Consider the following 15,849-nt stretch of genomic DNA (forward strand, 5'->3'; position numbering starts at 1 on the left):
TCCAGCTTAAATGGCAGTTGTAATACCGACTAAAGAATTCTGGAAGTTGCAGTCCAAAGAAACCCCCCAAAACCCCAAACATTTCAAACTCTGACAATACGCTATTGAATTCAATTGAAGTCAAGTAATATTTACTGGCTAAACTTATTTTCTGTTTTTCTTTTTCAAGGAGAATTTAGAGTGTCAATCAAACCACTTTCACCAAAAGAAGTAATTCAGATCTATGTCCCAAGGCTTTTGGATAGGAATGATGGCTCCTTTCTCATGAGATATCGATTATATACAAGTGTCAAGGAAGGGCTAAAGGTGGAGATTCTTTATGGAGATGCTCATGTAGCTCAGTCTCCCTATATCCTGAAAGGTAATTTTTTTGTCGTCCCTCCCAAATTTTCCAGGGGTCCTGTCCCGCTGGACATTGCTCAGTTGACTTATGAAAAAAATGCCATATTTTTATTTATTTTTTTGTAAACTCACTGTTTGCGCAATATTGTGTGGTCATGTATAAATTAACAAATCTTAAGCTAACAACTTCCATTCTGAAAGGGGGAAAAAAAACCCAATCCCCAAACCCAAATTTTAAAAATAGTTCTCATTTTTTGCATCATGAGAAAGGAGAATCAGGAGTGAAGCTGGGTTTCTAGATGAAGTGCCTGGGTAGAGAAATTTACCCAAAACTTTGACTGGGGACCAAAAAATATTGGTTTTGCTGTTTTTTATAAGTGATACCATTTCACTACACAATTGTAGTTAATGGGACTTGACCATCCACTGATTTTGGTATCCACAGGAAGTCCTGGAACCAAACCTCAGCGGATATTAAGGGCTCACTGTATGCATCCAAATGTACATCCACCCCTACATTGACATGCATATTTGAATATACATCCCAGTTTGTGTACCATTAAAAGCAAAGCAGTGCTCATTTGCACATACAATTCTTTAGACAGCAAGAGCTGGGCAAGGCAGTCTACTTCTCCATATCATTGAATCAGGGCAGAGAAGGATTAGCCCCAACTATAAGGTAGCGAATATATTTATATTTTTGCTACCAAAGACTAGATGTATACAATAGTTTTGCAGTCTTGTATATAACTTTTTAAATTGTGTAACTATTTTTAAATGGTTTTTATTGTTCTCTTTTCTAGAGGTAGTGTAAAACAACATTAAAATAAAATAGGATTTTAAAAGGGGAAACATAATTTGAGGATGGTCTACAATAAAAAACAAAAATAATACAATTCAGAAACTGTACAACTTTTTTGTGATTCTGTGTTGTGAGTAGCAATCAGTAGTTCAAAGCTAGCCCTTTTGCACATTGAGTAGGTGAGTTGGAAATTTTTACTTTTAGGCTCAAAAAGTAATTTTTCCAAGAGAAGCTGGATAACCTGTAATATTTACATTGAGTATAAGTGACCAACTCACTTAAATGCTAAACTGGGATTATGAACATTAAGATAACATGGTTGAAAAAAGTCGATCGGTTTGTTTCAGGTTCATCTCCCTGATGTGGAATTTTATTTTAATGTTGCTGACTGGCCCATTGAACATCGGAAAGCAAATGGCACCCCAGGCCCTGTACCTATCCTTTCATGGTGTGGGTCTGTGGATTCAGCTGACATAGTGCTTCCCACCTATGATGTCACCCACTCAACCCTTGAAACTCTGTGTGGTGTCACAAATGACCTCCTGTCTATTCAAGGAAACACAGGTAAAAGGAGATCTGTTTCAGATGGCGAGGGAACAACAGCTGGAACAATGCTAATTGATGGAGTCAGAAGTATTCTACATACAGTGGTCCCTTCCCTTACTGGGGGGGGGGGTCCATTCCAGACCCTCCCACATAAGGGAAAAAACATGTATGCTCAAGCATCATTGAAAACAATGGGGCTCATGCACATGGCACACCATTGTTTTTCCTGCAGCGTGGCTTCAGAGTAAGCTGAAAGTCGTGTATGGCACGTCCACGTATGGTGCAGGTGCACTGTACAAAAAGGGTTACAGATTGTAGACGTATACCATATATACTCTTTTATAAGTCAAAAAAACTATGCCTACAAATTGACTCCAAAATGCAGGGTTGACTTAGATATGGGTCAGTAAGGTAATGCTGCTCAGAAACGTCCCAAAGGAAGCACCTCTGCACACTCCACTCTCCTGTCTAGACAGTGTGTTTGGAAAGAGCTGCTAAGGGAAAGGAGACTGCCTGTGTGTGTGTTTGCATGGTAATCAGGTTTTTTTAACAGAGACTTCTTGGTGGTTGCTCCCCAAGTTGTGGAATTATTTTCTCCGGGAAGTCTGTTTTGGCCCCTCCCTGCTGTCTTTCCATAAGCAGATAAGGACTTTTTTGTTTATTTAAGGCAGTATTTGGTTTTTATATATTTATGGTGCTATTTGGTTGCAGAAGATGGAGCTTTTAATGCTGGAGTACAACATCTTTTTTAAAAAAATTGTTCCTTAAATGTCTTTTAATTCTGTTTTTTAATTTTTAATTTGGGCTTTTAAAATCAAAGTTCATTTTTGTTTTAACATTTGGACTAAGAAGGTTTTTAAAATGCTATTGTGTTTTTAAAATGTTGTATGTCACCTTGAATCCCATGTTGGAGAAAGGTGGTATACAAATTAAATAAATAAATAAATATCTAGTACAAAATAATAAATCTGGAATTTCCTTGAGCTCTGCTTGCAAAACACTTTAGATACAACAATTCAGTGGAAGTGTTTTTCAAAGCAGAATAACTCCTGTTTTTCTCCTAACCTGTTTAGGAATTTTTGGTATATGGTAATCTCCACTGCAGAAATAATGCAGCTTGATATCATTTTAGCTGCCATGGCTCAGTGCTATGGAATTTTGGGATTTGTAGTTTTGTGAGATATCTAGCCTTCTCTGTCAGAGAGCATGGTGCCACAACAAACTACAAATCCCAGAATGACATAGGAAAGAGCTATGGCAGTTTAAGCAATGTCAAACTGCATTATTTTTGCAGTGCAGATCAGACCCTTATCAGCTAATTCCTTCAAATGTCAGTTCTATCTGTGAAACTGGAACCTTCCTTGCTTCCTAATGAATGTGCCATTTTTTAAAGGTTGAATCATTAACTTTTAAGGATTTCTGTGTTTTAACTGCCCCTCTTTGTTCCATTGTCAATTAATTCCAGGACCTGTCTGGGATAACAAAACCGAGCAAGGATTTTTCAGAGGTCGAGACAGCCGGGAAGAACGGCTTCAGCTTGTGAAGCTCTCCAAAGAAAACCCAGAACTTCTGATGCTGGAATAACTGGTTATTTCTTTTTCAAAGGAAAGGAGAAAGAGCTGGGGAAAGCTCCACTGATGGGCTTCTTTGACTTCTTTAAGGTATACTACCTGTCTTATCCAGGCTTGTTAGCACCAAGATAAGATAAGACCCATTTCCTTCCTTCTTCCTTTCTTTAAGTTCTGTTTGAGGGCTGCTTTAGAGTTACAAAAATCCCTGTTAGGAAAATGCTTTTAATTTATACAGTACTTTAATGTAGAACCCCTGTTGCTATTGCTGTTATTGTTGTGTGTGACTTCAAGTCATTTCCGACTTATGACAACCTTGTCACGGAATTTCCTTGGCAAGATTTGTTTGGAGGGGGTTTGTCTTTGCCTTCCTGTGAGGCTGAGAGAGTGTGACTTGCTTAAGGTCATCCAGTGGGTTGCTATGGCTGGACAGGAATTTGAAGCCTGGTCTCTAGAGTTGTAGTCCAACACTCCAACCACTACACCATGCTGGCTCTTGGAGCCCATACACTTGTGTATTTTACTGTGTGCACCTGCCATGGAAATCAATACGAATACAGTCTGCCCTCCCCATACATGGGGGATCCATTCCGTACCCTCCAGCGTATGGGGAAAAGAGCGTATGCTCAAGCCTCATAGAAAATAATGGGGTGTGTGCTCATGGCAGCGTGTGCTCGTGGCGGCACAGGTACACACCCCATTACTTTTGCTGGTGTTTGCCTTCCATGTAAGCTCAAACACGTGGAAGGCAAACCCGCCTATGGGGAGGGCTGACTGTACACCATAATGGAATCTGACAACAATTTAAGTGCTGTAGTTCCATCCTATAGAATCCTGGGATTTGTAGTTTAAGGTCTTTAGCCTGCTGCCAAAGTGTCCAGAATTATGTAGGATGGAGTCATGGCAGTTAGTGGTGTCAAGCTACATTATTTCTACACTGTAGATGCACCCTTAGAGTCAGTGCCTCATAAATTGCAATATAAGTAACTGACTCTTTTTTCAATGGCCTCTGAGTTATGGCTGTATATCCAGAATGGAAAGCTCACAGATACCCTGAAGAGTTTTAAGTGAAGAAACAAGACACCAAGTTGGTTCAAGGTATAAAAACAAAGGGGAGCTCTGGATTTTAAAAATGGATTAGATACCAGAGTAGAAGACAGAAAATGCCAGGAAGGAACATTCTGTGAACCAAGTGAGCCCTTGACACTTTTCTGTAATCATGCTATGCAATTTGTTCATGTTGAGTCCTATAAACAAAAGACAGGTCGTTCTGAACTTCAGGGATAGATTTCATAGGAACAAGAGTTTGGGGTATACTCAAGGATGGATGGAACAAAGAGTTCAATAGCTAGGAGGTGTCTAGTTACTTGATTCAGCATTATAAGAGCCATGCTTCCTTGAGATATTTGTGGAATTTTACTGAGAAACATAATACTATTGGGGGGGGGGTGTTGTATTGATTTATCTTGCAGTGTGGATGCTTCAAGATTAGACTATGTTTTTCACTACCTTTTTTACTGGTCAGCTTAAAATAGTAAGGGTACTATAGACCGGGGTATTGATGTAATAGGTGATATGCTTGTATCTTGAATGCCTAAACTGTGCACAGTGCAGCCCCAAACTTTTTAAATTAGATTACAGTAGAGGATACACAAGTCAATGAACTTCAGTTAGAGTAAAGACATAGTTTAACTTATGTAACTTATGAATATCAGGTTCCTCTTTTTCCTACCCACCATCAGGTTCCTACCCACGCAGCCTTTCCAAGAAGAAAAGAAATATTAGATAAGGGGTGGGGGTGAAGTTAACAAAATGTTACAAAATATACAGAGTACATGGGAAGCAGATTTTACTGACATTCTGTACTGCCGGTAGATGTCTAGGATTGCTGAGAGATGTTTTTTCCATCAACGTCTACCTGAACCCATCTTAGTGGCGAAGCAGACTGCCCAAAAATGCCGGATTGGGGCTGCCATGGAGTCACAAACACGGCACACTGCAGCCGCAGTCCAACTATTTGCAGGCACAAAAAGAAGCAGCAGAAAGCCTCTCCTTTTTGAGCCAGCAAAAAGCCGGCTTTTCTGCTGCTGCCATGGCTTTGCACACTCCTGTGGTATGTGACGTCTAAACGCCACACTGCCAGAGTACTGTAAAGCAGCTGGATGTGTAAATGGCCTGGCATTGTGAATGCTGGCTTGGAGGTGTGCGTCGTGCCTAAGCTACTCCTCCAAGCCACTGGGAAGCTGTTTTTTTTGCTGGTCTGTTCCAGACCGATATCTGTGTCGGCACAAAATGGAAGGTGGAGTGGGTGGTTGGGAAATGAAAGAATGCAGCAGCACCTTTAAGACTAACTGGTTTGTTTCATCATGCAATTTCATGAATATCAATCCACTTCTTCAGATGCACGTCTGCTGGATTCTTTCATTCATTTGCCACCACCCGTTTTACATTTTAACTTAAGATATCATGGACTGTAAATGGGACCTTGTGCATGAAAAAACATGAGCCAAAGGGTTTAACTTGTTCACTCCAATACTTCCCTTCATACACTGGGGCTTTGTTGATTTCCTCGTTTATTTGTATTTCCTCATGTCACATCACCAGCTGCTACTACAGTCTCCAGATTTTCAGGAATAGCTGGTCAGATGAGGTTGCTTATTGTGGTTTCAAGAAGAACTTGCAAATGCCTTCTTTTACATGCTGGACATACCTTGTAGCACTTCAAATTCCAGCCACAGGTTGAAATAGAAAACAAAATCAAAAGAAAGCGTAGACTAGAAAACAGGCATTCCTGTTGTTGTTATAGTTATGTTTATTTTGGCCAAGATGCAGTTCTGAGAAAAAAAGGCATTTTGTTTACACTGTTTTCTTTCTTTTCCCTTCTTTTTCCATAGTACAAATATCAAGTGAATGTAGATGGCACAGTAGCAGCCTACAGGTTCCCATACCTTTTATTGGGGGACAGTGTTGTGATCAAGCAATCTTCACCATATTATGAGCACTTCTATAAGGAGTTGGTGCCATGGCACCACTATGTCCCTGTTAAAAGAAATCTAGAAGACCTGCTAGAAAAGATAAAGTGGGCTAAGGTAATACCTGTCACTAAAGAAAAATTAAAATAAAATAACGCACAGTTTTCTGATTATTAGCTTTAGATTTGTGGAAACTGGAATACAGTTATCTCACTCCACCCTTGTAATGAGAGAAGACAGAAAGTGAGCAGTGAAAAACCTTCTTATCAGCCTGCTAACAGGACCAGATTTCAGCTTATTGTTGTTGTTTTGTGCCTTGAAGTCATTTCTGACTTATGGCAACTCTAAGGAGACCCTATCCTCAGGTTTTCTTGGCAAGTTTCTTCAGAGAGGGTGAGCCATTGCCTACTCTTTCATGAAAAGACAAACCCTGGAGGTGAAGACAGTGGAGTTCAGTGTTCCAACACTCTTGAGATATGATAAGTACCCAACAGAACCATAGTATAATAATATAATTTTCTGTTTCATTATTGGAGGTGTTTTACAGCTCTTTATCTCTTTATTTTCCCAGTTGTGTCCCAAACTACACTGAAGCTTTAGATTTGGGTATGGCTTTCAAGAAAATTGCTACACTGCAATAATTCCATAGTCCATGAAACTGCCTTCCTAATGTATGCAAAAAACCGTATATCCTGCTAGTAGTGTCTCAAGAGCTTTTAAAAATATCAGTAGGATTGGAAATAATTTCATTAATTTATATATTACATTTGTATGCTATCTTTCAAGACAGCTGTCACAACCTTAAAATACTTTCTGTGTGAAAATTCTTAAATTTTCGCCACTTGCTTTCCTACCTATTCTTTCTTTGTCTAAATATTTGTGAGTTAGGGCTAAAACAGACTGCAGAAATAATCCAGCTTGAAACTGCTTTAACTGCCCAGACTCAGTGCTAGAGGATTTTGGAAATGTAGTTTCTTGTGGCACCAGAGCTCTCTCACAGAGAAGGCTAAATGTCTCACAAAACTACAGTTTCCAGCTTTCCCTAGCATTGAGCCAGGACAATTAAAGTGGTCTCAAAATGGATTATTTCTGCAATATGTTTTGGCCCTCAATTCCCATTCCCTTCCATTGGGTTTACAATCTCATTCAAATACTTGTTCATAGTCTACTGTTTTTTACTTATAGCAAACTAGTATTGGACATGAATAGTAATTTATTTGAATATTCAGTTTGTTTATCCATCAGTCAGTGCCTCCTCCACTGGAAGAAAACTAAAAGAGACTAAAAGATGAAAAGATATGTGTGCATATTGCAATTTCTAAAGTATGCATCCAGATCAAAACTTTAAACATTGCCTTGGAATTACTTAGTATAAACAGATCCATGAGAATGCTGTTCTGTAACTTCTGAAATATTTCCTTGTATTACCAAGACATCTTTCATTAATCTTCGTAGTAAATAAATAGGCGGTGATTATATGGGTGGAAGAAGACAATTACAGGTGTGTTCTGAGTAACCTAATCTGCGTGAGAGATGTAAAACCTGTCTGTGCACTTAGTTGTAGCTTAGACAACAATGTAGCTCTCCCAAAGTTGTGAAATTTCCTTCCTTAATTGTGCCAAACTTCAACTGAAAATTCTGAGGTAGCTAATATCATTGAAGTTTTCAAAGATGGGAAGGTGACATTGTGGTATCTTGCAACAAATAGCATTTCTTCAGTTTCTCAAAATCTGAGTATCCCTCTTTTATTGTTTTGTTATATATAAAAAGGAAATATGTAATATATATTTTTCCTTTTTTCAGGAAAATGATGAAGTAGTTAGAAAAATTGCTAAAGAAGGGCAGCTGGCTGCAAGAGAGCTACTGCAACCTCATCGGTTTTATTGCTACTATTTCAAAGTGTTCCAGGTGAGTCCAGACTTCAGCCTAGATCTTATTGTTACTAACTGTACATTGTACTTTTCCTACCCTCTCCTCCATGACCCTTAACTGCTGTAATGATGTAATGGGTTGGCTGAGATGTTACAAAAACCATGGCTTTCAGTGACATGAACATGCTTTAGTAAACCATGGGTTTTATGAACTCCCTTCTTCTGTTGCTTCCTCTTTTGCATGGCAGAAGAGATTGGAAGCATCTTAAACTAACTGTGATCGTCTGTGACAATGAACTTGAAGAAAGCTGATAGAATGAAATTTGATGTATTTGAAATATGGACCTGGAAGAGAGTTCTATAGATACAAAGGAATGGTAAAAAGACAAATGAATGAGTCTTAGAGCAAATCAAGTTTGAACTCTGACTGGAAGCCAGGATGACTAAACTGAGGCTGTTGTGCTGTCATGAGTATTATTATGAGACAACTTAACTAATTGGAAAACATGCTAATGCTTGGTAAAGTGGAAGACAGTAGTAAAAGAGAGAAGATGGCACTACAGGTAGATTGACTCAATCAAGGTAGTCATGACCTTGGGTTTGCAAGACCTGCCCAAGGCAGTTAAAGACCAGGGCTCTTGGAGATCTCTCATTCATAGGATTGCCGTAAGTCAAAATCAACTTGATAACATTTAACAGCAGCAGCAACAATCGGGATCTGAACCCATACTTTGGGTTGTTGTTGTTGTTGCTCTTCTTGTTGTTAATAATTATTATCCCACCTTTTTATCAGTTTGGGTCTCACAACAATTTGGGGCTTTCAAGAGACATATTTAAAATTCATAGCATCCAAAAGGTAAAAAATAAATTAAAATAAAATTTAAACACAGTTAAAACAAGCAGCCATCTTCCTTTTGGTGTGTTGACAGAAGCCATTCCGTCATTGGAACAACTTGATTCCTCTCAAGAGTTTTTACAGTGTAATAAAATTGCTAAAAAGAGCACTGGGGAAGGTGTTATTGTTTTGAATAGCCTCCTATTGCTTCAGTTCCTTTACAACACTATTTACATATTTCAGGAATATGCTGAACGCCAAACTATTAAACCTGAAATACGGGATGAGATGGAATTTGTACCTCAGCCTGATGACAGGACTTCATTATGTGACTGCCACAGGAAACAGTCTTCAAAGGATGAGCTATAAGTGTGATGAAAGGGATCAAGGACAATATTTTATAGATGTGATAAAACAAGACTTTCAGTGATATTTAAAGCTGAGAGATCTGGCATGAAAAAGAAATATTTTCAGTACAGTGATTACTCAGAACAAGTTAATTAAGTGGAATTTAACTCTCAGGTAAGCGTGTAGAGGATTGCAGCCTTAGATGCATTTCCTCATGGTTCCTATGCAAAGTGCTATATGTGCCTTTTCAAAAACTGGCATAAAAGTTTTCAACTAGACTGTGTTCTCCTGACCTTTTCTATGCATCACTTCCATGCGTTATTAATGTAGGTAATGGTAATATTTGCAAACCAATGGTAGATTGCAATGAGACTTACTATTGATCTACATAACTTTCTTTTCTTTTCTTTTTTTAAATATATAAAACTTTATTAGCACATTGATTTACAAAGAAATTACAAATAGGCTGACAAAATACAAAAAAATGAAGATAGGTACAAGGAATTTTTTAAAACCACATAACATATACAAATAGATGTAAAAACCCAAACCCTCAAACATTTTCCCTCCCCTTCCCCCTTATTGACTCTCCATTCTGCACTGTCTGTGTTCTAACTATAACACCTAGCACACATTTTGTTGTACTGTATTGTGAAACACACAGAAAACAAAAAGTGATTGTAGTCTACACAACTGAAGTTACTGGCTTTATTGTGAAAAGTACTAGTGAAGCTGGGTATGACTGCAGATTTGTTTGGGTGAAGGTGTTTGTCTAATGAATTGATTGTAAGAAAGTTAAAAGAGCTATATGTAACAAGTCACTAAAAATGAATCTGTCCATAGATATGAATGTGTTCATACAAAAATCTCTGTAAGTTGAAAACTTTCTTAGAACAAGAAAGTGAAGCTAAAACCTGACAGTAAGTTTTATATATGCAAGGAATTTTGTATTGAGAGAGGAAATTCAAGCATTGTGTCCCTTGCACCCTGCACACTGAAATCGTATAATGCAGCAGGTACATCGTAATTATGGAGTTTCACTCTAAGGATGAAGCACCTGCTCTGCAGGTAGCTTATATCAGTGTATAATTATATCTTGTGTAACATAACAGGCTCTTGCATTCTATTTTGATGTAATGGAGAGCTTGAGGAAGTCCTTAGCCTAGACCTGTTAAGCAGCTGATGGTTTTTTTAGTATTCTGTTTTATGGGTTATTATTCTGACAATATAAGCTAGTTATATAAGGATATATATCTCTTATATATCCTTATAGGATATATGGAGAATACCCACATTTCTCCCAATATTTGTTACTTCAAAATCTTTCATATTAGGCAAATATTTGTTATGTTTTGCAGACTATTCAAATAAAAATTCTGTGCTCTTTAAATAGTCTGGTAGACTGGTGAAATCATAGGAGTTTATCGCATCGCGTTCCGAGAACATTTTTGGAACCCGATTGGAACGGAACACTTTCAACTTTACCGCACGTTTTTGTCCCCATCGGGTTCCCATCGGGTTCTACATACCCCTCAAAGTGTTCCATATGTGTTCCTCGGAGGGAACGGATGAGAAAGTGATCCAAGCTTGTGGAAACGTTTTTAAAACGGTCCAAGAAATGTCAGAGCGGTAATGTAATCCGTTCTTCCGTTCCCATGTTCTGCCTTGTTGTGATTGGGTGAAAGGACTTCCCTCCCTGCGTTCTGTTTCCCAAGCTCTAGCCTGGCCCTGGATGGGGCTCCTCGACTGCAGAGTCCTCCAAAGCTTGGCTGGAGCTTGAGAGAGGCTGTCTCCCCAGCTCTAGCCTGGCCCTGGATGGGGCTCCTCGACTGCAGAGTCCTCCAAAGCTTGGCTGGAGCTTGAGAGAGGCTGTCTCCCCAGCTCTAGCCTGGCCCTGGATGGGGCTCCTCGACTGCAGAGTCCTCCAAAGCCTGGCTGGAGCTTGAGAGAGGCTGTCTCCCCAGCTCTAGCCTGGCCCTGGATGGGGCTCTTCGACTGCAGAGTCCTCCAAAGCCTGGCTGGAGCTTGAGAGAGGCTGTCTCCCCAGCTCTAGCCTGGCCCTGGATGGGGCTCTTCGACTGCAGAGTCCTCCAAAGCCTGGCTGGAGCTTGAGAGAGGCTGTCTCCCCAGCTCTAGCCTGGCCCTGGACAAGGTTTAAAAATGTAGGACCTTCTTTTTAAAATTTCCTAGCCAGGAAATTTTTTTTTAAAAGTCCTACATTTTAAAACATTGTCCTACATTTTTCCTAGTTTGGAGGTCCCCAGGGATAGCAACCCTATGTTTATGTATATGTATAACATTTTTATATATATATATATATGTGTGTGTGTGTGTGTGTGTGTCTAAAAGTATACATACAATATATATACAATATACATATTTTAAATATGTAATATATACAAAATATATATTATATATAATATAAATATATTACACACAATATATACATATATATGCATATTATATATATATATATATATATATATATATATATATATATAAATTTTTGTATATATAGATTGCGGACTATATGTGTGTATACGTGTGTGTGTGTGTGTCTATATGTATCTTGTATATAAAAAGATTAGGTTGTGTTTGCACAAATATCTCCCTGTAAAAGCCTTTTGTTCTGTGTATGTGGTACTCATGAACAAGAATACACTGTTACAAATACGCATGTGCAAATATTGAAACGTTCTCATACTTATCACGCTTCCTATAAGGACAAATGCGGTAAATTGTGTTCCCGTTACGTTCTCGGAACGCTTTACATTTTCGAATGCGATAATATCCGTTCCCATAACGTTACATCTTGAAACGTTTTCGGAACAGAATAGAAACGTTTCAGGCACTGATGCGATAACCTTCATAGTCTTACCAACTATGTATAAATCTCTCTGTCTATTTAAATATCTGTTGCATCTTGATTTCGAAACCTGTATGTACCCAAATGTTGCCTAACAGGATCTTTAAAGTAGGTCACTTCAAAGCACTGGCATATGTTATGAAGTTGTTGTATGATTCAACTCTTTTATCCCTGGCAGGATTAAATAATACAGGTCTGTCAAAACCTGAATGGAGCTCTGTTCCTGAATTCAGTCACAGCACCAATAAAGTTAACTGTTAATTCACAGGTACCAAATAATGTTTTTTCACCACTAAAAAAAAAGTTTTGAAGACCTATTAAATGACCCAAAATATTGCTTGTTTTCCAAACTAAAACCTCCATGCAAAGGACTCGATTGGTTGTCCCACTGATTTCAGCTTAACAGTACAATCTTATCCATGCTTATTCAGAAGTAAATCCCACTCTATTCAGTGAAGCTTATTCTGAGGTAAGTGTGTATGACTGCAGAAAAGTCTCATCAACCTTTTTCTGAAATCATTTACCATGCTTTCTGCTACAATACAACTTTAGCCCAACTTACAGGATAAACAGTAAAGATTGAGCTTCAGTAAAATAGTTTCTAAAAAGTTATTTGGATTATTTCAAACAATTTTGTTGTATTCAAAAAAGGAGATCTAGAGACTGTACACAAATAGCATCGTTGAGATCAATAGTTTACATTTTTATCATATTTCTCATGTTAATCCATTTATGACTTATTCAAAGGTTTTTTAGATCTATACAGCAGAGCAAGAACATTTGGAATACTGACATTTTCCTGTTAACTTATTTATGTTTATGGCTTCTCGCTTTACTATCTCAACATTTTAAATTCTCTGGAGCAAATTATTTGGGAAAGTATTTTTTAAAACTTATTCAGTGAGTTACTTTCTTTATTCCTGTGTGTACGTGTGTTGTGTGCCTTCAAGTAGTTCCTGATGTATGGAAACCCTAAGGAGAACCGATCACAGGGTTTTCTTGGCAAGGTTTGTTCAGAGGGGGCTTGCCATTGTCATCCTCTGAGGCTGAGAGAGTATGACTTGCTCAAGATGATCCAGTGGGCTTCATGACCAATCTGGGAATCGAACCCTGGTCTCAAGTGTCGTATAGTCTAGCACTCAAACCATTACACCACACTGGCTCTCTCTCTGTTACCAAGCACTATAAAAGGCACTGAACAATGTAAAAGAAAAGGTAACAGAGCCCAGCCTGTTGACTTAAAATCTTGAGCAGGCTTGTATAGCTTGTGACTCATCAAGCCCAACCAGGCATGTATAGTTGATGGTTAGATTGAGCAGAAAACCTCTCTTATCCATACCAGAAGCTTCCCAAGATCTCTTATTTTAAACCAAGAAAAGAAACCCAGTCATTCAAGTTAGGGATATGACAAAGTAGCACACCTGAAACAGGCAGCAAAAAGGGAGGCTTTTCAAACATTTTAACTTCTGGGTTAGCAGTGCCTTTCATTTAGAGTGCTGCATTTGGTTGTCACATGTTCTCAGCCTCAGGGGAAGGCAATAGCAAACCTCCTCTGAACAAATCTTGCCAAGAAAAACCCCGTGATAGGTTCGCCTTACGGTTTGCCATAATTTGGAAACGACTTGAAGGCACACAACAACAATTATGCCAGTGTGGTCCCCTAACTTCCAACAGGGAATGGGGACACAGTGATTTGAAGGCACACAACAGCAACAAAATTTGGTTTGGTAGATTTACATTGCATAGGTCTGATTTAGATAACCCAGGAAAATGGAGGGAAAATGGGAAACAAGAAAGTGAGAGGCATTCATTTATTGTGTGTGTGATGTGTGCCAGCAGGTTGTTTCTGACGTTTGGCAATCCTATCACAGGGTTTTGTTATTTTGGCAAGTTTCTTCAGAGGCTTGCCATTCCCATCTTCAGGCTGAGAGTGTGTGACTTTCCCAAGGGTACCCAGTGGGTTTTCAAGCTGAGCAGGGATTTGAACCTGCTTAGTCTTAGGAGTTTATCACACGGGAGGAATTTCTCTTAATTTCGAATGAAAAGAAAGTGGGGCCAGAATGCATTCACATGAATTTGCTAGCTCAGCGAATTTACGTGAATTCAAATTGCGTTCGAACTGACTTCTCATTGCCGAAAATAGCTTGCCATTGCCCGAAATTGTGTGTGATCACCTCTCACGCAATAATGTGAAACCCCATGATTGTGTTCGGACTGACTTTCCATTGCCTGAAATTGTGTGTGGTAGTCTATCATGCAATAACGTTAAACCCCATGATTGCATTTGGATTGCCATTGGATTATACTTCCAATTTCCCTTGTCTGCTAATGTCCTTTGTCCAGCATGCAAACCACTACACAACACTGGAATTTATTAACTAACATTTATTATACTAAATACTAACATTTATTACTCAAGTACAACTAAACTGTGTTTATGATTCATGGTTTTATTCCTATGAAACAAACTGAACCTAGTGTAAATCATGGGTGGGGACTGTGAAGTGTTCCGGTTGTTGTTGCACTGTGTTATCTTTAGCTGTACTTGACTCATATCCAACCACTTTGAGGTAAATGAAGTTTGTACTTTCTTCTGGAATTTAGTAACAGCAACTAAAAAAGAGATAAAGAATGGTGAAATAAGCGGTAAGATGAATGGTGGAATAGGTGTGGGGATAAGATTTAAAAAAGGAGATGAGCAGGTCCTTTAAAAAGACGTTACAGTAAATCTGGGGAGAACAAAGCCAGAGAGAAGAAATCTGGTAGGGACAATCAGATAACACAGGAAATCAGGATAGCACAGTTGAGAACAGACTGGTAAGCAAACAGCAATAATCAATACAATACAAAATTACAGAAATGCCTTTGTAGGGCAGAATACTGCAACATCTAGCAGTGCTTATCAGCACAGCTACAAGAAATGTAGGGAGATGCAGTTCAATGACATCTGGACAGACATATTTCTCATTCCTGATGTGAACATTTCCAATAGATCATAATGTATGCTCTGTTAGATTGTTTTTTTAAATCTAAAATGCATTGTGGGTAACTAATTCAATGACTAATTAATTCAGTTAGATTAATTCAAAATGTTTATTGTTTTTTCTTTGAATTATGTAAGTAGGAAATTAGAGGGTTTTAGTTCAGCATTATGACCCTGGAAACCAGGGTTCGAATTCCCACTTGGCCACAGAAATCCAATGGGTTACCATGGGCAGGTCACATACTTTCAGCTTCAGGGGATGGCTGGATGGGAGACTTGGATGGGAGACCATGAATGAAAACCAGGTGCTGTATACTATATTTCAAAGGAAGAAATTGGCAAAACCACTTCTGAGTATTCCTTGCTTTAGAAAACTGTATTAAATTCATATGGTCTCCATAAGTTGACAAGCAACTTGAAGGTCCATACACACACCATAAAATAAAACTGCAACAGACCAAATTTTTTTGGTTATCTTTATTCAGATTTAGCATATTCAGTACTCTTGTCACATTAAATAATGATTTTAAATTCTATCCCTCCCACCTCCATCCATCCCGAGGCTGAAAAGTCTAGGTATTTTGGCCGTGGTACCAGCACCAATTCTAGGGTTAGAGACCGCACGGCAACCTCACGGTCCCTAACCCTAGAATGTACGGGCAGCATAACAATGGCAGCGCTTTGTATACACCGTTGCCACCATTGTTACGTAAGCG

The 15,849-nt window shown here is 38.7% G+C and overlaps 1 protein-coding gene across 1 annotated transcript; it reads left to right on the forward strand.

The window, feature by feature from the left end:
• The first annotated feature begins 194 nt into the window (after positions 1 to 194).
• POGLUT3 (protein O-glucosyltransferase 3) lies at positions 195 to 9,608 on the forward strand. Its single transcript, XM_089508466.1, is given in 8 exon segments — positions 195 to 361; positions 1,148 to 1,152; positions 1,492 to 1,708; positions 3,156 to 3,257; positions 3,260 to 3,351; positions 6,153 to 6,347; positions 8,034 to 8,138; positions 9,180 to 9,608. Coding segments are annotated over 8 exon segments (939 nt in total). The 5' UTR covers positions 195 to 264; the 3' UTR covers positions 9,306 to 9,608.
• Positions 9,609 to 15,849: the final 6,241 nt, after the last annotated feature.

This window comes from Sceloporus occidentalis, unplaced genomic scaffold (assembly GCF_023333645.1).
Source record: "Sceloporus occidentalis isolate IW3139 unplaced genomic scaffold, rSceOcc1.0.p SCAF_2, whole genome shotgun sequence".
NCBI lineage: Eukaryota > Metazoa > Chordata > Lepidosauria > Squamata > Phrynosomatidae > Sceloporus > Sceloporus occidentalis.